The sequence below is a fragment of the Ascaphus truei genome, chromosome 13, assembly GCF_040206685.1.
Source record: "Ascaphus truei isolate aAscTru1 chromosome 13, aAscTru1.hap1, whole genome shotgun sequence".
In the NCBI taxonomy this organism is placed as follows: Eukaryota; Metazoa; Chordata; class Amphibia; order Anura; family Ascaphidae; genus Ascaphus; species Ascaphus truei.
The window spans coordinates 16168043-16193889 of record NC_134495.1 but is presented as its reverse complement, the minus strand read 5'-3'; the positions used below and the strand labels follow the sequence as shown (position 1 = coordinate 16193889).

At 45.8% G+C, this 25847-nt stretch overlaps 1 protein-coding gene across 1 annotated transcript in view; it reads right to left on the bottom strand.

The window, feature by feature from the left end:
* TMEM132D (transmembrane protein 132D) overlaps nucleotides 1-25847 on the bottom strand; it is a 341293-nt gene that overhangs the window by 173206 nt on the left and 142240 nt on the right. The window contains exon 3 of the mRNA XM_075568700.1: nucleotides 17703-17846. Coding sequence (XP_075424815.1) covers nucleotides 17703-17846 — 144 coding nt within the window. The remainder of the gene's footprint in view (nucleotides 1-17702; nucleotides 17847-25847) is intronic.

The window sequence follows — 25847 nt, the reverse complement described above, 5'->3', positions numbered from 1 at the left end:
GAGCCAGGCTGTTTCGGTAGAGGCTCATCGGCAGTTTTGCTTTCGCAGTGATTCGGCAGGGATCGGCATGGATTCGGCCCTTACTGAATACTGCGAGGGCAAATCGCCAAAATAAGGCCTATCGGCAACCCTTAGCGATTGCACTTTTTTGGCGCTTAATGCATAGAGCCCATAATTTTTTTTATTCTAGTGAGTGCAAATGCAGCTTTATCTTTTTTTTGTGACGATACATTGTGGGATAACAATGTAACACACATTATAGCCCATTTAAAAACTAACCCCAAGGACCAAAGTGAGCTAATTTCAGTGAAATGGTTAAGGAGCCTCATCTGGATCATTAATCCCTGTTATACTCAAATCTGACACCTATAAATATATATATATTTTTAAAAACATTTTTATTAGGAAATAGGCAAATTTACAGGCATATATCACATCGCAATATCCTAATACATATTGGTTTTCCATTTTACCGTGTTGAAGAGTGAGGGGAGGGGGGGGGTACCGCCAAGGGTGGCGCGACCTCTGGGTCACAGGGTGACCAAGGGAGCGAGAGGTCTGAAAAAGAGAGGGGGGTAGGGGGGTAAGAGAGGGGAGGTATAGAGGGGGGCCCTCCCCCACCCCGCTGACCACCCCGCTGACCCAACCTTCCTTCAGACTAAGGTCTGGTTAATCACGGTTTCTCAGTTCGGGTTCCTTTGGGTGTCAGTGAACCTCCCAGGGTTCCCATATTTTGTAGTGACTCACAGTCTTACGTTTGAGAAACGCTGTCAGTCGCTCCATAAGCATTACATCATCTATTCTTCTCTTAACCACCTGAATGGAGGGGGGAGAGATCTTTCTCCAGGAGAATGCCACAGCGCACCTAGCTGCAGTGAGGATGGAGGAGATTAATTTTCCTACCGGGCGGTCAATTTCCTCTATTGGCCTGCCCAGGAGGTAGGTCAGTGGATCTGGGGTTATTGTGAGGCTGGTTACCTCTTGGATTAAAGTTTGAATTGAAAGCCAGAAGTTTTGGATTTTTGGGCACGACCACCAAATGTGGGCCATGTCTCCTCTCTGTCCACAGCCTCTGCAACATAGATCTGAGGCCAGGAGGTAGATTTGCTTCAATCTAACTGGGGTAAGATACCAGTGGAACATGATTTTATAGATATTCTCTTTTGTTGTGGTACAAATGGCAGTTCCTGAAGCTGCGTCCCATATGTTCTCCCAGTCTTCTCTATCTATGTCTATACTTAGTTCCGCCGCCCACTTGGAAATATAGTCGTGAGTGGAGGGGCCTGCTGTTATCTCCATGCCAGCATATACGTTAGAGATCAAGGCTGTTTGATGCGTGCCAGTTTGGCATAGCCTCTCAAAGTTGGTGAGGGGAGGAAGCACAAATTTTGGGGACAGATTTTGGAGAAAATGTCTAATTTGGAGATACTTAAATGGGCTGAGTTCTGGGGCCTCATGTTTTGCTCGTAATTCTTGAAAGTTCAGCAGCCTTCCACCGCTCAGCAGATCGGCTATTACCCTGATCCCCTTCAGTCGGAAATAGTCGAATTGTTTGGGTTCACATCCTGGGGGGAAGTGGGGGTTGTTATGGATCGGAGTGAGCAGTGAGCCTGGTGTTGTTAGTTTAAACTTCGTTCTGCATTTCCGCCAAACTTCCCAGGTGTGTCTTACAGCGCCAAGGTCAAAACTGCGGGGTTGTCTATCCCCCTTGTCTATGCACCAAAGGTGGGCCTGCAGAGAAGGCGTTTTTACGTAGTGGGATTCAATGTCTAGCCTGCAATAGAGGCCGGGGTCTGCGTTCCACACTACGGCTTGCCTCAAATGGGCCGCTAAGTAATACTCTGTGATATCTGGGACCCCCAGGCCCCCTCTTCCTCTAGATGCCATGAGGACCGACCTGGCAACCCTGGGTCTTATGCCCTTCCAAATGAAATTAAACATTTTGTTTTGGATGTTTTTAAGTTCAGAGCCGGGGACATGGATCGGGAGTGTCTGGAAGAAGTATAGCAATCTGGGGAGTATATTCATTTTTACCGAGATCATCCTTCCGATCCATGAGATCTGGTAGTCTTCCCATTTATCCAGATCTTATTTGATTTTTCCGAACAAAGCCGGGTAGTTGTATTTGTATAATGATTGGTAGTTGCCCGATACATTCACTCCCAGGTATTTAATGTATGAGGAACTCCATCTATAATTAAAGTTTAGTTTCAGTAGGTTAACTTCCGGCTCTGGAACATTTAAGTATAGGGCCTCTGATTTGTCATTATTAATTTTGTAGTCCGAAATTTTGCCGAACTCTACCAATTCTTTATGTAGGTTGGGAAGAGATGTTTGGGGGTGGGTTAGAGACAATATTATGTTGTCGGCAAAAAGCGAGATTTTATCATTTGTGTCGCCAATTGGTACGCCCTGAATGTTTACGCTCTTGCGTATTTTGGCCGCCAGTGGCTCGATCGTCAGGGCAAAGAGGAGAGGGGACAAAGGACAACCCTGCCTTGTACCGTTCTTTATTGAGAATTTTTGCGATGTGCCTCCCGGGAGTTTAATTGCTGCTGATGGGTTTCGGTACAATGCTCGGACCCCCTCTAGGAATGAGTCCCTGAAGCCGAATTTTTGCATAGTTTTGTCTAGGAATAGCCAATTGATTCTGTCAAACGCCTTCTCCGCATCTAAGCTCAGGAGAACTGCCTTGGTATTTGTATGGTTAACGTGGTCCATTATATTTATGATTTTGCGGGTGTTGTCCGAAGCCTGTCGGCCCGAGACAAATCCCACTTGATCGTTATGGATAAGTCTTGGTAGGATGTGGTTTAATCTATTAGCCAGTATTTTGCTGTAAAGCTTAAGGTCGTTGTTCAACAGCGATATGGGGCGGTAGCTCCCACACTGCATTGGGTCTCTGCCCTCTGTGGATTATTGCCAGGTTGTCCAATGACATTGAAGCTGGTATGGGATCACCTTATATAAAGGAGTTGAACAAGTCTAGCAAGTGAGGTGAGAGGGACGGGAGGAATCTCTTGTAGTAGGCGTTTGTGAACCCATCAAGGCCAGGGGCTTTGGATAGTTTTAGTGCTTTTACCGCGTCTGCCAATTCCTCTTTTGTGATCTTCCCGTTAAGCGTCTCATTCTCCTTCTCTTTTAGGGATGGGAGATTACAATTGTCTAAATAATTCGAGACTGCTGTGAGCCTTGATGCTCTGTTATTATCCTCCTGAGTTCTGAGGTTATATAATTTGGTGTAGAATTTGGTGAATTCCTCCGCAATGTTTTTGTCATTATACAATATGTCACCTGACCTGTTCTTAATCGCAGTTATTTGGGACCTTTTTTGTACCCCTCTTAATTTGCTGGCCAAAAGTCTGTCAGCTTTGTTACCCTTGTCGTAATATCTCTGGTAAGTCCATCGGAGGGCTTTTTTATACATCCTCTAGTTGGATCTTTTTCAACTCGTTTCTAGCGGCAGTTAAGGCTTTGTATATTTTCCCTGACGGGTTGGATTTGTGTTGCTGTTCTAGTTTGATTATTTTCTCTGTCAAGTCTTTGAGTAATTTTGCCTTAACTTTTTTTCTATGGGATGCTATAGAGATAAGAGTACCTCTGATGGTTGCCTTATGGGCCTCCCATAGTACCGCTGAGGATGAGACTGAACCTGAGTTGGTCTTAAAGTACTCTGACAGGGCTGACTTGTTTTCTCTCTCTATTTCCGGGTGATTCAATAGTGAATCGTTTAGTTTCCAGGTAAATGTGCTCGACTTTATGAATGGAACAGAGAGAGTTAATGAAATAGGGGCGTGATCCGACCATGTGATTGGGCCTATATCAGTTTTTTGGGAGGCCTCCAATACATTCTTGGTTGTAAAAAGGTAATCAATGCGAGAATATGTCTGGTGGGGTGCGGAGTAGAAGGTATAGTCCCTTTGGCCCTGATGTTGGGATCTTCAAACGGCCACTAGGGAGAATTCTTTGATAATTGCTCTGAATGCTGTTCCCGTCTTTAGGGAGAGTACCGTGTGTGGGCGGTTTAAGGGGAGTGTCCTATCCTCCACTGGGTTTAAGGCCATGTTTAGGTCGCCCCCCACTATCAGTGATGATAGGTAAGTAGGGTCAATCGTACTTAGAACTTTTCTCAGGAACTCTGGTTGGTTCTCGTTTGGTGCATAGAGGTTAATCAGGGCGATCGCTGTGCCCGCCAGTGAGCCATATACCACAAGAAATCTACCCCCTGGGTCTGAAACTTTTTTGACAAAATTGAATGGAGTTCCCTGGCAGATTAAGATAGCGACCCCTCGTTTCTTGCTACTGAACGAGGAGTAATAGCCCATCGGGAATGTATTATTAAATATTTTAGGTGGCTCGTGGTCTGTGAAGTGCGTCTCCTGGAGAAAGATGATATCTCCTTGGGATCTTTTCATCTACTGGAGAGCTAGTTTTCTCTTTCTGTAGCTCTGCAGCCCTTTGACATTAAGGGAGATAAGTTTGATTGGGGCCTGACTAGCCATTTTTGTTATCTCTGAAGGGGGCTTTAAGGATCACCCCTTTCCCAACCGGGGGATCTTGGTTGACTACTTTGTCTGTGGGGTTGTAATTTTCGTCTCTGGCGGAAGAGGATGACCTATTATCTGGGTCCGGGTCAGCAGGTTGGGGGGGGGGGTGGAGGGGGACGGGACGGGTGGGAAGGGTAGAGGACTGCTGGGACAGCACCAGCAGGCAGAGAAAAAGAGGATGGGGGCCTGAGAGCGCCCCCGGAGGAGTGTAGCCGGGTTTGCGTACCGGCATTCGGACTTAGGGCCCTTGGGGGGTAAACACGGGAGTATGGACCGTTTCGTCCAGGAGGGTGTGGACCCCTAGGTGGTTTCTTTGGAATCATTTTCCCCATGTGTATAAAAGGGGGGGGAAGCAGCGGGGAAGGGGGGGAGAGGGGAAGAGGGGAGGGGAAGGGTTAAGGGGGGGGTGGAGGGGGGGGGCTGAGGGGGGGAATGGGAGGGGAAAAGGGGGTGGGGGGTGGAGGGGAAGGGGGGGAGGGGAAGGGAGGGGGGAAGGGGAGGGGAGGGGGGGGGAGGAAAGGTCTCTATGGTGGGGTAGTAGTGGCCTGCGATGATCAGGTGATACAGGTAAACTTTTGCGCAAACATACATTCGGGTAATCGTAAACAGTAATTTCCCAACATGGAGGGTCATCTTTATCGAAGAAGCCCTGTGAATAAACTTTTTTTCAGGCGCCGTACAAATAACATTGACGTCATATATAACTTTAACAAAAACAATTCTAGACAATAATATACACACATCTAGCTCATTCAGTGCCCTTGTTATGAGGCTGGTTATCTGATATAGGAGAGCCGTTGGTGGATCTCTTAGCCGACCTGATAGCAATAACTTCTGCATTTACAATTTCGCTTCTGGTAGTGCCCTTGTTGCGGGGTGGGGTGGCCTCTGTGTATGGGCTTATATTTGAGCCTAGCGGTGGAGGGACTGCGCTGATTTCGTGTACACTTGGAGTTGAGGGAGCTTGAGGAGCGGAGGGAGGCGTAATAGTAGCTTGACGGTGCTGATGCTGTGGTGTCTGTCTGGCTGCTGCTTTGTCACAATAGCTGTCAGTAAGGCGGGGGGAGGAGGGGGGGGGGACACTAGTATTTTTTATGGTAGTGGGGGTGGGGAGAGCCCAGGTGGGCACGGGATGTGTGTGGGGGTGTTGGGGGGTTGGAGGGGGGGGAGATGTGTGTGGGGGGAGTGTGAATGTAGTGGGGGGAGTGTGCGTGTGTGGGGGGGATGTGTGTGGGGGGGTGGGTGGCCATCAGACAAGCGGCAAGGGGGGTGGATCCAACTGACTCACATGGGTCTTTCAGAGGTATTTCTCCCTGAAGTGCACGCATAACATATAATAAAGCTAACATTTATGGAATCATTTGGAAAGTCATGCCTCATCTGCTAATAGTGGCACATATGTCCTCGTCAGCCCCATTTTTGTCCTTGTTGCCACTACCCGTTGCCACTACACATTGTTTATGTCCCGTCATACTCTATTGTTCGTACCTGGGGGGGTCGAGGGGGGGGGAGTGGGGGAAGGGCGGGGCGGATCGGAGTGGGTCCCTGGATCGCGGTCAGTGGCCTCGCGGAAGAGCGCCGCAGGAGATCTTTATTATTTTATTGCTGAGCAAAAATGTGATGGGCTCTGATACCTGACTCGTGCTTCAATGGGGAGGGGGGGGGGTCCCATGGCAGGGAGAGAGGGGGGGGGTCCGGGACAAGGGGGGAGGGGGGGGACAGGTGGTCGGAGGGGGGGGGGCCCAGGTACGATGAAGTGGGCGTAGGTGCCAAGAGTTGCTCTGTGCGGCCTGCGACACCAGGCCATGTCTAGTTCTCCCTCGTTATCCCCCCCACCTCCCCTTACAGACCGTCTTCAGGAGCGGGTACGACCTTCCACAGCTGACGCCATGTCCTCGTCTCGCTGGTTCTCCACCAGAGGGGAGGACCCTAGTTGGCCCCAAATCAGCTAGCCTCGTAGTTTCCTCAGCCCCCTCCCTCCCCCCACACAACGGCTTCAGCTGGCATCTCCTCCTTGGCTCTGCTCCTAAATCCCCGAGAGGGGTCTGCTGTCACTTCGCAGGCGGATCTCCGGTGAGGCCAGGATTCTGGACGCATCGTCTAGGTGCACTCAACGGAGTGATCAGCTGGTGGCAGGATCGATGAGGGCTTCTCCTCCAACAGCTCAGCAGGGGTGCGCTATCCTTCTTGCGCCCGAACAGGAATGCAGCAACGGCCAACTAGAAGTGAAAGGTCAATCTCAGTTTGGTTTTTGAGTAATTTATATTCCTCTTGTCTGTGACTGCGATTGGGCGGCGATTCTGCGGGAGGATCTAATGGTCCAGTATTCTTCTCTTGTTTCCCAGCTCGGGCGACCTCCTTCCTCCCAGGAGGGCGGGGAGTTGAGGCCCAGTGTCTTTGCGAACGCAGCCATGTCCTCTGGGCGTCTTATAGCGAGGAATTTCCCATTTCTGCAGAGAATAATGGCCCATCGGATTAACACAGTAGGGTTCCTGGCAGTCCCATTTAGTTTGAATGGGACTGCCAGGGACCCCCACTGTTAATCCGATGGGCCATTAGTCTGTCTGCAGAAATGTCACGGAAATGTTGCAGCATGTACCCAGCATGTACCTGGGTCTTGTTGGTGATAGCCCCAGATTTGTTTTAGAATACACGTCGGCACTATTGTAGGTCTCTTATGGCAGTAGACAGCTTAGTAAATAGGGGCCTATATCCTTTCCTAATACTGTTTATAGGCAGGTAGGACGTCAACACAGTGTAACAGGGGCTTGGTGAACACTAAGAAACAGTATTTATACACAATGACAGTATCTCACATACACATACAATTGGTACAGTGCTCCCAGCAATTGTTGGTAGGAGAGTTAATATTATATGCTATGAATTCAGAAGAGATCTGTTATTCACTGACACTGCATGTACAAAAAATGATTCATTGTGTGATTGTGTTATTGACAGCAACAGCAATCCAATGTTACTTGCTCATCAGAAACAAATATTACAGGTAATGTCAGATTAAAAAAAAAATATTCAGGTGATGATATTCCCCTCCCCCCCCCCTGTTTGTCAATGTGCCATAAGCACTTAATATAATTAAAATGCCATTCCAGTGACAAACTAAAGAAAAGTCTTTTTTTTTTTTAATGAAAAGCCATAAAGTTCAGCGCAGATTAAAAAGAATCTTCATCTTTTCAATAGCAGTTTAGAAACCCTGCAATACTTTTGTTAAATGTCACAGATGTCAAAATGGTAGCCAATTTCCAAACACGAGGATTCATGTATGCACCTTTTTCAGTGTCCCTGCTGTGCGGGCCGTGGTAGAAGCCTCACTCGGTCCGAGAGAAATTCCTGGATGCAATAACAATGTATCAATCTAGGGGTTGTTAGTGTCGGGTCCGAAAAGTCAGTCCATTCATCTTGTACACTATGCAGTGTTGGGTACCAAGATCTGCCCATGGGCCAGGACTCCTTCAGCATCGTGGGTTTAAGAATATCAGGAGCAGAGCTATAAGAAGCAAAGCAGCAGGAGAGCAGGAGGGCCTTATTCATTAAAGTGCGATAGCGTCGTTTCGGAGCTGCTGCACAGAAAGTCCTACTGACTTGAATGGGACTTGCCGTGCGGTAGCAGCAAATCGGCAATAGCACAATTTAGTGAATAAGCCCCCCACGTTCATGATGATAATGGCATGTATCATTTCCTACATCTCCTTGGCAACGTTTATATACATTGGCGGATTTTCCATTAGGCCCGGGGGGCAACATTTGGTGGCGACAAAAATGTCCGCCCCCATATACTTTTGCCACGCTCTCTGGCCTACAGGGCCTGATGGGAAGTCACGAAGCTGTTGCGGCCGTGTCCTTACCTGCCGCCCTGCTTCTCCTTCTAAACCACATCGTCAACGTGACGTCACAGTGTCTTTGCCATGGCAACGCGACGTCACAGCGTCAAGCGATATCATGACGTCGCGTTACCATGGCAACAGAACATCGTACGACGTCACGTTGGTTGACGTCCCCGGCGTCATTTGATGCAGCGGTTCAGAAGCAGGAGGGGGGGCGACAGGTAATGAGACGGCCGCAACAGCTGTTCCTAGGGGGAATATACAATGTATATATCCTATTGCATAAATGGGAATTCATACAACTCCCTTTTGAAGGTTTGTTTTTTTTTGCCATAAGCTTTTATTGGAATACTGAAAATTCTTCATATGCAATTTGTGGTTACAATAACTATATTCTTTAATGTTGAATGGGCCAGCAACGCACTGCGCGGATCCATTCTTTAGCTAAAGCTACAATGGAGCATTTACACACACTAGTCATGTCATTATTGCCTTCAGTGTATTGTGAAATAAGTGATATAAGGCGCAAACAACTATAAATAATAACAATTGTGAATAAATCTATGAAAAGTGATGTATGATGATTAAAGTCCAACCACCCAGCTCAAACCTCACTGGTGGGACCTGTTTCACGGGTTCCAAAGATTCAAGTATTTTTCTCAAACATCCAGGGGGAGCATAAGGGGAAAGAAATACAAATTTAAGTGCAGACGTTTCTATAAAGTGGAATGATAATGTCTTGGCTCGTATAAATGTATTACTCACAAGATGTATGAGTTAATCAGGCAATTGGCAAATTGGGTTGCCACCCATCTGTGATCTGGACCCCCCTTGTTAGAGATACCATCAGCAGGATGATGTATATATAATAGAGAGAGAACTACATAGTGCGATCAAAAAGGTACAACTTTATAATTTAAAAAAAAACGGGTCAATAAAATGCGCACTTACAATGTGCCAGTAAAAATCATGCATGTATCTCACAAATGGAGAAAATAGAAGCTCCCCGAACTGCTCACCGCCTCCCTCGGGTGTTTGGCTGGCTTTCTCTCACGGATCTGTATGCCGGTTCAGAGCCTCCCTCACGGCGCCCGTCCAGGAAGATGACGTCACGGCTGCAGAGTTGGTCAGCTACGGGTCGCGTTTGAGTCCAAAATTGGTACACTCTACGCGTTTCGCCCAGCTTGCTGTAGCTGTTGTCGGCTTCGTCAGGAGTGTGTAAAGGTTGGGTGCAGTTGATACTTATATACCCTATAGACAAGCTAATCTATTTAATTATACAATTAAACAATTGAACAACCTGATCTAAGACTGTTATTGTGGGATTGAAATTGGAACTTTCAAGTAATATAATCAATTGCTACGCATACGTTAATATGTAAGTACAGATGACAATGCATAAATGAAACAACCAGAGAACAGACATTATGACATTATGATATTTCAAGGTACATATATATATAAAATTACAATGATATCCCAACTTGGGCAATATGAAATGTCATTAGACAATTAATGTTTTAAATGGCATATGTGGATTTTTATCCTTTTCTATAATCCTCTAGGAGCAACACATATGAAAATAGATTGGGGAGATGGAGTTTGAGGGGTAAACTCTGTGCTCAGTATAAGACTGTTCACAACATTTTTTAATAGTTTTTTCTTACTTCTTCAATGGGTCTTTTACTCCCAAATATTCTAGCAATAATGCTCAGATTGCAAACAATGGGTCTATTAGAATAGTATTGTTAGGAGTTAGTATGTATGTGCAGTCTTTGGTAGGGTGCAATCTTCTGCACTAACACATATCTGGGAGCTAATTTGTCATGAAAATATGGCAGGGTATTGATTCCTGATGGCAGTTTAATGGCATCTTACTTTAGGTGTATCTTGGTGGTCCAAATTTTATGTTTTATGTATATACATTAATAGATAAATATAATGAGCTGTAAAGATAGTATACAGATTCAATTTATCATAATTGAGATGTGAAACGAAATTCTAAAGGCTTTCACTAGGGTTGCGTTGACAGGGGGGCTAATTACATTTGGATAAAGACGAAGTGAAGAAGAATATTGAATTAAAAAAAATAAAAATAAAAATACAGTACTTAGGTGCTGATAAAATTGCCTTCAGGACAGGATGTAGGATCTGGTGAGGACAATTGTGTGCAGAACAAAGGCACGCAACAGTAAAGAACAACTCCGTATTATTAGTAAATAGTTATTCACCAAACAGGTCGGACTAAGATCAACTAGAGCAGGGGTGGCCAACTCCAGTTCTCAAGGGCCACCAACAGGTCAGGTTTTCAGAATATCCCTGCTTCAGCGCAGGGGGCACAATCTGTGGCTTAGTCGTTATGACTGAGCCACCTGTGCTGAAGCAAGGATATCCTGAAAACCTGACCTCTTGGTGGCCCTTGAGGACAGGAGTTGGCCACCCCAGAACTATGAGATAGGCTACAGGAGCGGTGCGCAAAGTGGGGGGGCCGACCCGCAAGGGGGGTGCGAGATTACCGGCGGGGGGCCCGGGGGTTTACATAGGCCCCGCGTGCTTCCCGAAAGCACTTAAATTAAGTGCCGGGAAGCTGCAAGGCCTCTGTAAACCTACTTACCTTGATTCAGCCGGCATCTGGAGACAGGTCGCCATGGCAATGTGCCGTCAAATGACGCAACATGACGTCCAGGCGCCGGGAATCAAGGTAAGGAGGAGGAAAGAAGGGGGGCGCGCGGAGAGGAGGACATCCGGCAGAGGGGCGCAGGGGAAAAAAGTTTGCGCCCCCTGCGCTACAGGGTGCGTTTCAGGTTTATTTATTTTTATCTTGTACTATGTCTGCATCAAAAGAGTCAACGCAATAACTGGCCTAATAATTTATTCCAGCCTATTTACATACACTAATTATATTGCTTCTAATATTGCTTCCCAAAATATTTCCTGACTTACGAAATATTCCTATGTTAATTGTATTACAATGAGTTGATCAAGCGAGCAGCTTTTAAATGCGCTTGGTTCAACGTCTAGTTTTCAATGTTTCCAGCATCCTAACTGAATGTGTCAGTACTGTATCTCCTTAGTGCAGAAAATTACACTTTCACAGTAAGTTAGGTTTTTTTAATAATATTTTCTGATCCATGTTAAACTATCAAGCAGTGAATCTCAAATTGCTTATCAGAAACACCTTTGCATTCATGTGCTGAAAGTTTTAGTTTTAAGAGTAATTAAAGAATATGCAAATGGCACATAAAGAACTTGACAAATAATAAACTCTGGAAGCACACACATTTGCAAAGTAATCACACACAAATAAATATCCATTTTGCATATATTAATCCAGCCAACAACTCCACACTGAAATTACGGTAACAGTGTATTTTTGTTGACGAGATTGAAACGTTTAATTTAGTTCATCAGTACCTTAAACCCCTGTGTATGGTCCCATGGAAATGCTACAATACATGCCGAGGGGTAGACACTGGGAATCGAAAGAGCAAAACCCTCCTTATAATCCTCATTAAAGAGTCTTTGAAGTTCTTCGTGGCAGCTTAGTGATTCCATATTGATCAAGGGATCTGGGGAGGCTCCCACATTGGAAAAGAATCCCTTTGTAATGTTCCCACCTGACGGAGAAGCTACAATATTCCTTAAATACCCCGATCATAATTAAAAAGTAAATAAAAATGCACCTTCGCATGTCTCAGACAGGACGGGAACCCTCGCTTTGCCCATTATCGCTTAACAAACAGTGCTTCCAGTGCAGCCGGGGATTCTGGGTAATGACGTGCAAATGAGCATAGTGTGTCACTCATCCATTTTAACATAATTAAAAAGAGAAGTCCCGCTTTTGATCCTAGGACACTAAACCAAACACCCTCAGCTGTATTAGTACTGTATATGGAAGGTCAGCTGTTTGGGATACTTTACTGGAGACCATTTGACTTCGTGGAGCGAGATTGTGTGCTTTGTATTAGCTGTGGTCCTAGCACAGCCTCACTGCTATCAAATGGCCTTTTCCCGATGCCTGCGCTTGATCACGTTTTATACCACAATACAAGGAGCTTTGAGATTCTCGTGTCTGTTTAAGGCTTTATTCTATATCCTCCCCAATGGCCGAAAATTCCCTACTGATATCTATGTGGATTGTCGCACGAAAACAACCCGGACACGCTTTAGTGGATATAGAATAAGCCCCTTCATTTAATAAGTACAGCTCAACCCCCTTATGACGCTGTGCTTGGGGTCCAAAGAATCACATCGCGTTATGAGCGGATCGCGTTAGAAATAATGTACAATGGTATGCATTGTACAATAAAGTATTTACGATACCAATAATAGTACAAACACAAAATAAGTGTCCCCGGCGCTAGTGCTACAGTCCAAGATACCGTGATCCAATAAAGACAGACTGGGATACAGGACTTCTCCGGACAGGTGGATGAACTGATGAAAAAGTTCCAGATAGGTAGGGGTGTCCTTAGGGAAAATTCTCACTGATTCTGAAATAACAGAAACAAAGGGCACACCAATTGCGCAGTATGTAAAACCAAAAGTACCTATCTAAAACTACAAAAACCCTACTTACAAGATAATATCTTGTTGGTACAGAGGAGAGAATCTGTACTTGCGTCCCGTCTGCACACGATAATCCACGGACCCCACGTGGTCTAGCGTGTTGCTCCTTCCCTCAGTATGGCGATGGTACTCACAGATGTATCAGGTACAGCAACCCCATGGATAAGGGAATAGGACACAATAGTGTAGTACGTAATACACTTTAATACAAACAATTAAAAACACACAAAACCCCCACACTTACAATGTATGGGGGTAGGTAACACGACTCACGGATGCCGTCCGCAACTTGAAAGCAACCCGATTAGCATAAGGAGAGACTCACTAGATGCAACACCCGCTGCCAGCGATTCGAGTGACGTCAGCGCTACAGAAAGCTCTCCTAGCGTCAGGATACTAAGGAAGCTGAACCGGCTCAAAACACTAAGCTCCTCCTCCCTATGCGTTTCATGACTCTGCGTCACTTCCTCAGGCGCTGACGTCACTCGAATCGCTGGCAGCGGGTGTTGCGTCTAGTGAGTCTCTCCTTATGCTGATCGGGTTGCTTTCAAGTTGCGGACGGCATCCGTGAGTCGTGTTACCTACCCCCATACATTGTAAGTGTGGGGGTTTTGTGTGTTTTTAATTGTTTGTATTAAAGTGTATTACGTACTACACTATTGTGTCCTATTCCCTTATCCATGGGGTTGCTGTACCTGATACATCTGTGAGTACCATCGCCATACTGAGGGAAGGAGCAACACGCTAGACCACGTGGGGACGTGGATTATCGTGTGCAGACGGGACGCAAGTACAGATTCTCTCCTCTGTACCAACAAGATATTATCTTGTAAGTAGGGTTTTTGTAGTTTTAGATAGGTACTTGTGGTTTTACATACTGCGCAATTGGTGTGCCCTTTGTTTCTGTTATTTCAGAATCAGTGAGAATTTTCTCTAAGGACACCCCTACCTATCTGGAACTTTTTCATCAGTTCATCCACCTGTCCGGAGAAGTCCTGTATCCCAGACTGTCTTTATTGGATCACGGTATCTTGGACTGTAGCACTAGCGCCGGGGACACTTATTTTGTGTTTGTATAATTGTTTAGCAGGTTTGGAATGATCTGTCATTTGTAGTTCCCCTTGGCTGCTTTTATTTTCACATTTCACTCTATGGTTGATAATCACGTTTATTCACATGTTTATTTCCCAATTGGTAATAGTGTAGGTTAGCGCTTGTAGTGGGTTATCACCTTGTTTGTTTGATACCAATAATAGTGTTGTAAAGTATTCATAAATACGAAAATTGGGAGCCACACTTGCATCGCGTTATAAGCAGATCCGCGTTGTAACGGATCGCATTATAGCGGGGTTGAGCTGTAGTATGGGTTACTACTGCATTGTGAACTTTCTGGGACCCCTGCCAGATTAAAATAGGCTGTTTGGGGAACCTTTGTGTATTTGTGGCATTCTGAATATTGTTTGATTTAATTTCTGACCATTACAAGTTGATACAGTGACCAGTTTCAGATGAGGTTTTTATTTAACCATCGCAGGGAAGCATTGATCGTCTACTAAATGTCACCGGTATGTCTTACACTTCCCGTATCCAAGTTTGATTAACTTTCTGTGATACTAATTAGTAGGTGTTAGCTAAGTCATTAGTGTTATTGACTATTTCACTTGCAGTAGTTATAAATATGCCTCTCTAGCTATAGCTATTCAGAAACGAGTGCAATATGTTCTATTCAAAACCGAACATACACATTACTTTTTACTATAAGAGCAACAAATGATTTTAAAAAAGTGAAATAATTTAGTGTTAATGAAGGAGAATAGAAAGAAGACCCGGGTACACTAAGGGTTAAGGTAGAGTACAGAGCACTAACACGACGACATTATTAACATGATGTTAAATTAAAAGGAATATCATGTTAATAGTAACGCATATCTACAGAGAATAACATACTGTTAACACAGTTTTACTAATTGAAATAATGCAGTGGGATTTTTTATTTACAGCAGTTCCTGATGAGATTCAAAAGAGGCAATTACCCTAACATGGCACATTCACGAAGGTCCGCCATGGCTACTGCAGGGACTTAATGTTACAGTAGCGAAGTCATACTGTATCTAAACTTGGCTTTACTCCCATCCAGACCCTGAAAATGGGCTTTTGTGGTGATTGCGAGGAGGAAGAGAAGTCCCATTTCAGTATCTGAATGGCAGTAACACATACTTAACGTCGTGTTATTGGAAGCTGACGCAACTTTGCGTTACAATAACATAACGCTAAGCCTATGCCAATGAGATATGCAATTGACCCTGGTTTTGCACATAATTAGGTTTGCGGATATGCGTTAACCTCAGGGAACATAATGTTAGGTACTGTTGTAGGTAACGTCACATTATGTTCCCTGATTTAAAGGCCCTAAGGACTCTCCCATTATAGTGAATAAAACCAGGACATAATAGGATATCACTTGTAAAACAGCAGAGCCAAAAAATGTTTAAGTGACTGTCTGGGTAACACCACAGAAGCCATCAAATTTTTACCAATGGTCAGAGATACAGAAGTGGAAAATAATAAACCGGTTGGGTTGAAGACATCTGATTTCCTGTTGCCTGATGACAACAATAAGGCTCTTTGACCTGCCTTATTTGTAGTTAGTCCAACCGTTTATAAAGGACACTTCTCTGTCTTTGTCGCCCTACTCAGACCACCCTCTGCTGCCTGTTCTTCTTCCTTCATCTCACCTCAGGACTTTGCCAACTATTTCAAGGAAATAGTGGAATCCATACGTCAGGCCATCCCCTCTGTATCCTCCTCCCACCCTACACCTCTTCCTAACTCTCCTATGCCTTCCTTGACTCTTTATCCACTGTCACAGAGGAGGATGTGTCATTGCTGATCTCCTCTTCTCCCTCTACCCCCTGCCCTCTTGACTTCATTCCCTCCCATCTCCTAAAACATCTTGTTCCTACTATAATCCCTACGCTCACACACATTTCTAACTCCCTCTACTCTGGTACTTTTCCCTCTTCCTTCAAACATGCAACAGTTATACCATTACTCAAAAACAGCAAGCTTGACCCTACATGTCTTTTTAACTATCGACCTGTCTCCCTCCTGCCTTTTGCCTCTAAACTCCTTAACGTCTTGTATTCTCTCGCTTGCTCCATTTTCTCAACACCAATTCTCTCCTAGACCCTCTACAATCTGGCTTCCGCACTGCTCACTCCACTGCCGTCACTAAAATAACTAATGACCTACATGCTGCCAAAGACAGAGGTCATTACACTCTGCTCATATTACTCGACGTCTCTGCAGCATTTGACACCGTGGACCACCCTCTTCTCCTTCACATTCTCCATACTCTTGGCATTCGCAACAAAGCCCTATCCAGGATCTCCTCTTACCTCTCCAATCGTACTTTCAGTGTCTCGTTTGCTAACACCTCCTCCTCCTCTATCGATCTCTCTGTGGGGGTACCCAGGGCTCTGCCCTGGGACATCTTCTCTTTTCTCTTTACACACTCTCTCTAGGTGACCTAATCACATCTCTTGGGTTCATATATCACCTCTATGCTGATGACACACAAATTTACTTTTCTACCCCTGATCTTACACCTGCTGTACAAACCCCAAAGTTTCTGAATGTCTCTCTGCGATATCATCCTGGATGGCCCGCGTCGATTTAAACTTAACATGGCAAAAACAGAGCTCCTCATACTTCCTCCCAAACCTGGCCCTACTACCTCCTTCCACATTACTGTTGGAAGTACTATCATTCATCCAGTAGCCCAAGCACGCTGCCTTGGGGTCACACTCGACTCCTCTCTCACATTCTCTTAAGGGTGAGCAGTTTTCATTGGTGTTTTTTTTAAATTGTGCTTTAGTTTTGCCAGAACTCTATAGGTTTAGAATTTGTAAAGATGGGGAGGGGAACGCAAAAAAGGAAAACATCAAGGGCTGAAGGAGTGTCTCGGTGAGTAAAGACACTGACATTGATAACATTGACACTGAGTTTGAAGCAGGGGAACCTGGTTCAATTCCCAGTGTCAGCTCCCTGTTACCTTGGGCAAGTCCCTTTATCTCCCTGGCCCTTAGGCACCCAAATATATATATATTTTAGGATTTACGGGCCAGGGACTCGTGCCTTCAAAAATTATATGTTCAGTGCCGCATACAATGTCAGCTCTATATAAGAAGAAACAATTATTTAATATTATTTTGCACGATTTTAGAAATCCAAACTTCACATTTTTTTGTGCGCGAAGTACAACCAGTTTTTAAAAAAAAAGGAGAACGAGAGAGAACGAGAGAGAGAACGAGAGAGAGAACGAGAGAGAGAACGAGAGAGAGAACGAGAGAGAGAGAGAATGAGTAAAAGAGAACGGGAGAGAGAGAATGAGAGAGAGAGAGAGAAAGAAAGAGAGAATGAGAGAAAGAGAAAGAGAGAACGAGAGAGAGAGCGAGAGAGAGAACGAGAGCGAGAGACCGAGAGAGAGAGAACGAGAGAACGAAAGGGAGCGAACATGAACGGATTTGAAAATTAATTCCCAAATTCACCACGGACATCCAACAGAATTTCGCAAAGTTCAGGATCCGAACCTGCCAACCTGCTGCCCGTCTTTAATCGGTACCTGGGCTTCCAGATTACAAGTACTCAATGAGGAAAGTGCGAGATGTAGGCAACAAATAACCTTGCGAGTAATATTACCCACACATTACGCACTGTAGGTAACATGCTGAAACAGTCCTACCTGCTCTCTGAAATAAAGGATTTCCTTTGACAAACAATAAGAACAGGTGATAATTTGCCGGCAGGATCCGTGTTCTCTTGAACATCCCATAAATGGGAACTGGCTCTCACACCAGATACATTCACACCCTCCGTCACTTTAGCCCTGCAGAAAGAAACACATTCAGTTTTCAATTAACAAGTCATATATTTGTGAAATCTTGCTTTTTTTTTATCCAGATATCTGCAATGTTTAAGATAATAAACGCACTTTTTTTTTCATTATATTTTTTATAATTACCAGTATGTGATTTTTTTTTTTTTTTTTTTTTTTTTTTTTACAAACTGTGTGCTCATTTGCATGTTATTTCCCAGAATCCCTGGCTGCAGTGGAAGCACTGTATGCTAAGAGATAATGGGGAAAGGCAGGATCGCAGACCTCTCTGAGACATGAATGTGCTCACACGTGGCATTTTTACTTGCTATTTTCTTACAAACAAATGTTTTAGCAATAAAGTAAGGTTGCATGTGTATTGACATCTGATTTAAAACAATTAAAGTTTATGAGCCAGACTAAAGATGTTTCCCATACTCAGATTTAATAAAGAAGATGTTGGTTATTTATTATTTACACATTGTCATCTATACCCACGATACTTTCACTGATTCCAGCTCCCAGCACACTCACAAGATTTAAGACCCTCTTACTGTCTCACTATACATATACCTGGATTCCCTGTACTTACTACATATCTCTAGTGATCCGGTGATCAGTAACATTAGGAGTAGGAGGGCCATAAATTAAATTAAATATATTTGAATAAGAATTACCTTCTGTACACATGAGAATGTGGAGAGACTCGTACAAAATGCAGCAATATTACCGATTCATTCATCAGACTATAACTCCATTTTTATATTCAATAATTTGTATTAATGTAGCCCCTCTCTTGGGACTACTAATGTAGGGTGACTGGACAGTATGGGATTGCCACTCCCTTACAGGTCTTGTGATGAGTGATGTCACCATAGGGAGATAGAAGGGTATATATAGCTCCCCCCCAATGTTCTAGAAGTAGGTTTCTTGGAGTTCTGGCACAGGGAGTTCTGGCACTATTGTCTAAGTACTCAACTACAATAGTATTGACAATAGTATTGAGATATACAGTATCACTACTTTTTCCAATGGGAACGTATTTATGGACCATTTAGCCATCTACTGGCATTCACAGGACTAGAGTTGTCTCATGTACTATTTTACATGATATAAGTGTTTGTAGTGTCAAATGGTATGTCCTCAGGGAGTGGTCTTGGACCTTGCTACCACATCCCTCTTTACAATCATTTTTATTATTATGTATATTAAATATTCACATTTTACATGTTCCTACCATATCTACTTATCATTTTGAGTGCATTCATTGGGGTATCTTTCTGTTCAGTTTATCCAGTCCTCTGATCCCTATTTGCACCTTATGATTTCATATTTTCCTTACTCATTTATCTGTTATTTGCCAGCTGATGCGGGGGCTCCCTTCCTCTCTCTCCCCCCCTTCCCACGATATACTCACATAATCGTATCGGATCGGCCCACCTGCAGGTCTTTAGTAAACTCCCGATCCAATATACGTGAACGAAAAAGGCAGTACACAATATTGGGTGACAAAGTGAGAATATGATGTAAGGAGGGGGGAGGTCGGACATAACAGCACTGGGATCTAAGCAGCCATTTTGAGTCAGCATCCATCTTAGGTGCTTGATATTGTCTATTGTCTGTATGAAAGTTGGTATGGAAGTTAGTTTAAAGACATTTTTATTCTTTCTGCTCCTGAAGTTTCAATTGATAATTAAGCTGTTCAGCTAAGCCACAAGACCTTGAAGAGGGGAGAAAAGCGCGAATGTTATGAAAATAAAATATAGATAACCAGAAAGTCTCGCATTCCGAGGGAGGTGCCCATGAAGTCCAGTATGTAGACAAAAGGTCAACTGCTTGTATGGGGTGTTATTGCTGAGTCATTTCATTTCTAATATGAATCCCATAATAAGGCAATTAACTCAATGTGTTCATGTTCATATTTTGTTTATCTTATATGCTTACGTAGTGACGCACAAGCAACCTCATTTAGGGGGCGTGGGCTTAGTATTTTGGGTATAAATAAGGCCTGTATGCCATCATGTCGTTGGGAGAGTTTTATTTTGAAACTCTCCTCTGCGTGTGCACCGTACACTCCAATAAACTTATTTGTCATTCTGCAATATATCCTCAGATTGATGACTCTTATTTATTCACGCTTTTCACATGGGATACTGATCCCAGAAGCGGAGTGTATTCCCAACAGGGGCCGACTTGAGATGGGGCACTATTGATGCTATGCAGGAGATTGGATAAAGGATCCCAGCGGTCACTGCTAGCCTCCGTGAACTCAACCAAGCATGATTAAATAAAAAAAAACTTTATTGAAACAAAAACATGAACATGAAAAAACGCGTTTCATCCCGTGAAGGGACTTTATCAAGGAGATTGCCAAACTAACCAATACTAAGGGAGATAAGCATGAGTACCTCCCCGTAGAAGTGAGAGTTACTAGGGGAAGCACAGAGTACCTTTATGATTTGCCACCAGTTAATACCCCCCCTCCCGGCACCCTGAACAGGTATGAGAGAGGAAGCATTAACTCCTTAAGAGCCAGGCAAGGAGTGCCGAGCAAGGAGTGCCGAGCAAGGAGTGCCGAGCAAGGAGTGCCGGCCTTAGGGCAAGTCGAGAAAGGTAGTTGCCTTGAACCCCGTGCCTTCGGGGGGCCCTGATCTCCCTCCTCCTGTCTGCGCTGGGATCCAAATTCTATATATATATATATAAATAGACTATAGTATTGACACCAAACTAACATATAGGGAATTTTAAACGTTATAGTTAATACAATTCAGAACTAATGCTGTGTGTGGCTCATTCTTGTTAATGTAACCCACCTATATATATATATATATATATATATATAGGGCGAGGTGGGTTACATTAACAAGAATGAGCCACACACAGCATTAGTTCTGAATTGTATTAACTATAACATTTAAAATTCCCTATATGTTAGTTTGGTGTCAATATGCAGTACAGTATTTATGATTATATTTTGTGCACTTCCTGTGTAGAATAACAGATGTTTAGGTATTGCACTCATTTTGTATCGTTGGTACTAATATTGCTGGCAATGTTTATTTTTTTAAACCAATTTGTAATTTAGCACTGTTGTTATGTTTCACGCATTATGAATGATATATTTGTCGCAACTTTATGTTAATTTTGAAAGCAATGCGTGATAACGGTGTACCTCTGAATATATACATGTTTAAAATAAAAATCACAAAAAAGGTTGAGAACCCCTGGGCTCGAACAAGAACAGTGAGATGAGTAGGGAAAGACAGGACTTGGAGGCCGCTTATGTGCTGCAGAATGACGAGCAACTACACTACCGACACACTTTATTGAAGTGTGGTCGGTACCGCAAGCCGGGAAATCTCCCGGCTTGCTAGTGGCCGCCCCTCGGCGTGCCGCGCGTCATAGACGCGCGGTCACGCGTCATCGGGAGCGTGCGCCCCCTGCACGCGTGTCCAGGGGCTCCCCGAGGGAGCCCTGGTGTCCCGCGATCGCGGGACAGCGGCAGGGGGTTCCGGGGGACCCGGCGGACCCGGCAGCGGTAGGGAGAGCGCCCCGATCGGAGGGCGCTCTTCCGCTGCTTCGGCGCGCGCCCGTCACACTCGGGCGCGCGCCAGGCTACTGCTGCGGCACAGAACGGGCAAATGCTCGAATAAACTGTGCCGCAGCAGTATATTGTATTAAATAATCCTTGTAAAGGGTCTTTCATTGACCCATTCCTATCACAGTGAAGAAGTATTTGCTCATGTTTCCGAACTATCATTCTCAAACTTCTGCGCATGCAAAGCTCAATATTTTGAATCAATGTAAAGACTTTTGCTGGATGGGCAACACCACTGAAATACTATAGAATTATATATATATGGCTGTCTGTACGAGTCAGAAATGATATTACAGCACTGTGTGCATTGACAAAGTAATAACGCTTGGGCTGAACAAATACAGCTTTTATGTTATCTCGTACAAATGCAACGCACAAGCAAGTGTCATGAGTCAGCACTAATGGGAATCTTAATTACCCAACATTTGCTTTAACCCAAACTGGCTTCTATACCAGATCACTAAAATGTTATGGCTTTGACATTGAAGAGCTAAATAACCGGTTGGGTCCCATATTTTTATATACCTACAGTACACGGAGGCGTAAGTGCCGCAGTTTAATGCAAAGTGATCACTTAGTGATGTGGGGCTCGGGCACCTGTTGTGCATCTTGGAAGCTGTTACAATGTAATATTACTGCTTCTGTGGCATCGAAGTCTGCATGTAGAAAGAGAGAAGAAGAGGCCTGATGTGGTCCAAGACACAGAAGAGTGCCCCGTCTGACCCGTCACATAAGTCGCTTCAGTGTAACATTTTACTTTGTGTATTAATCAACCACGAGATACAAAGTATCACAATATTTTGGGGGTTATCCCCTTCGTCGGGTGAAAGTCCAAACCAAACAATTACTTACTGTAGTGCCGACGAGTATTCTAAAACAAATCTGGGGCAATCACCAACAAGACTCAGGTAAATCCTGGGTACATGCTGGGTACATGCTGCAACATTTCAGTGACATTTCTGCGGACAGACTAATAGCCCATCGGATTAAAAGTGGGGGTCCCTGGCAGTCCCATTCAAACAGACCCCTGCGGTGTTAATCCGATGGGCCATTAGTCTCTGCAGAAATGTCACTGAAATGTTTGCAGCATGTACCCAGCATGTACCCAGCATGTACCCAGCATGTACCTGGGTCTTGTTGGTGATTGCCCAAGATTTTCCAAGGCAAGTTTAAGGCAAGTTTTAGAATTCTCGTCGGCGCGCCTGTAAGGCTAAAATATTCCAATGAGCACCCAGCACACGGGATTCTTTTTAATTACTGCTTTGTTTGTTTAATTCTTTTTATTTATTTATTTATTTTAATTAGCCTCTGTGATGAAAATATCCCAGGAAGTATCATTTAAATGTAATGTAACAAAATAACCCAGTTACTATTTAGCCTTCTTGTACTGAAGGGGCGTGGGATGAATACTAATGGCAAGCAGATCCACAATTAATCATCAATATTCAAACCTTTAAGGATTGCATCACATGTAAGATACATTGCTGCAAAGTTCATTTTTGGCTGAAGTAAATTAGACTGGACTACTAAAATATATGGAAATGGCAACAGTACAATTTAGAGGCAATCCAAGCAGCTTAACATTTTAAAAAATGAATCTTGTTTTTTGTTTTAATATATGCCGCCTTTGATTACCTTTATTAAAAACCAATTACCTAAGCTGCCGATCGATTGGTTCTCCCGTGATCAATCAGCAAAATCCTGTTTTCCAGGGTTCACTAAATGGCTGCCTTTCAGTTTCAATCAATCCTTCAGTCAGTGTAACTCAGCAGCTACAATGTATTCTTAGATTACTAAGGCAACATTATGTATTGTTACAGTTCGCAGCTCAAACTGCTGGGAATATTGGCAACAAATTATCACAAACAGGAAAGTCTTACAAAGATCTTGCACTGCTGGGGAGGTGGGCTAAAACCTGCTATAGAAATCAAAAGATGCTCAGTGTATGAAAACTCATTAAACATGGCATTGAGTTGAATTTTAAAATAACAAAAGGTAGTAAGTATTATCTAAAACTACAGAACTGATTTATTTATCTATATCTATATTTTTGAAACCATTGTATGTCCGTGTCTAGGGGGAATCTGATTGGTCCGTCGGCCGCCACCCTCCAACGGCTCTCATTGGCTCCCCCCCCGTGTCTCACCCCCCACGGCTCTCATTGGCCGGTGTACCTCACCCCCCCACCCCCTCGTGTGTCCCGCCCTCCACGCCTACACAGCGTGCCCCTCTGAGCGCAGTGCAGACGCATATTCTCCTCACCGAGCGCCCCTGCAACCCCCCCAGCCGCACCTCACACCCGGCCCGCCATCTGCCGCGAAACCCACCGAAGCGCACCATCAGCCCCTCTCACCGTTGCCTCTCTCCCTGCCGCTCACCTCTCACGGCCGCACGCCACATACTCCAGGCCGTTGCCTCTCTCCTGCACGCCGCACACTTCCGGCCCTCGCCTCTCTCCCGCACACCGCATACTTCCGGCCCTCGCCTCTCTCCCTGCCGCTCACCTCTCCCGCACGCCGCATACTCTGCACAGGCCTGCACAACACGCGGCCCCACTGTGCGGACCGCGGCGGCGGCTGCTTTTCTCCTCCCGAGCCCGCTCTCCCTCCCCCTGCGAGCCGAGCCCGCTCTCCCCTTCCTCCACGGGGGAGCCGAGCCCGCTCTCAAGTGCGGCGGAAGTGCCGAGCGAGTGCGCGCAGTCCCGCCGTGATCGGAGGTGATGTGAGGTGCAGGGGGATATGTGCAAGGGGGGGGGGATGATGATGATATGCAAGGGGGGGATGATGATGATGATGTACAAGGGGGGGCGGTGATGATGTGCAAGGGGGGGGATGATGATGTGCAAGGGGGGGATGATGATGTGCAAGGGAGGGATGATGATGTGCAAGGGGGGATGATGATGTGCAAGGGGGGGGATATGATGATGTGCAAGGGGGGGATATGATGATGTGCAAGGGGGGGATGATGATGTGCAAGGGGGGGATGATGATGTGCAAGGGGAGGGGGGGATGATGATGTGCAAGGGGAGGGGGGAGATGATGATGTGCAAGGGGAGGGGGGATGATGATGTGCAAGGGGAGGGGGGATGGTGATGTGCAAGGGGAGGGGGGGATGATGATGTGCAAGGGGAGGGGGGATGATGATGTGCAAGGGGAAGGGGGGGTGATGATGTGCAAGGGGAGGGGGGGTGATGATGTGCAAGGGGAGGGGGGGTGATGATGTGCAAGGGGAGGGGGGGATGATGATGTGCAAGGGGAGGGGGGGATGATGATGTGCAAGGGGAGGGGGGGGATGATGATGTGCAAGGGAAGGGGGGTGATGATGTGCAAGGGGAGGGGGGGTGATGATGTGCAAGGGGGGGGTGATGTGCAAGGGGAGGGATGGGGGTGACTGTGCAAGGGGAGGGGGGGGTGATGTGTTAGGGGAGGGGGGGTGATGATGTGCACAGGGGAGGGGGGGTGATGATGTGCAAGGGGAGGGGGGGGATGATGATGAAGGGGAGGGGGGTGATGATGAGCAAGGGGAGGGGGGGATGATGTGCAAGGGGAGGCGCTCACCCGCTCACCCACCCGCTCACCCACCCGCTTACCCACCCTCTCACCCACCCGCTTACCCACCCGCGCACCCCACGCAAACACACACCCGCGCACCCACCCGTGCACCCACTCACCCACTCACCCGCGCACCCACTCACCCGTGCACCCACTCACCAGCACACCCACTCAGTCACCCACCCGCGCACCCACTCACCCACTCAGTCACCCACCCGCGCACCCACTCAGTCACCCACCCGCGCACCCACTCAGCCACCCACCCGCGCACCCACTCAGTCACCCACCCGCGCACCCACTCAGTCACCCATCCGCGCACCCACTCAGTCACCCACCGTGCACCCACTCAGTCACCCACCCGTGCACCCACTCAGTCACCCACCCGTGCACCCACTCAGTCACCACCCGTGCACCCACTCAGTCACCCACCAATGCACCCACTCAGTCACCCACCCGCGCACCCACTCAGTCACCCACCCACGCACCCACTCAGTCACTCACCCGCACACCCACTCACCCGCGCACCCACTCACCCGTGCACCCACCAGTTATGCACCCGCTCATCCGCCCACCCGCTCACCCACTCACCCGCTCACCCACTCACCCGCGCACCCACTCAGTCACCCACCCGCGCACCCACTCAGTCACCCACCCGCGCACCCACTCAGTCACCCACCCGCGCACCCACTCAGTCACGCACCCACTCACTCACCTGTCTTTTGTGGAAAATATAAAAAGAAACTAATTGCATTGTAATCTTTTTTTCAGTGTGACAATACAAAACAGTTACGTTCAAGCTGTGCGCTAAAAAATATTTTTCCCTGGTAGGTGCGCTATGGGTTGGGAGGGGGGGGGAAGGGGGGT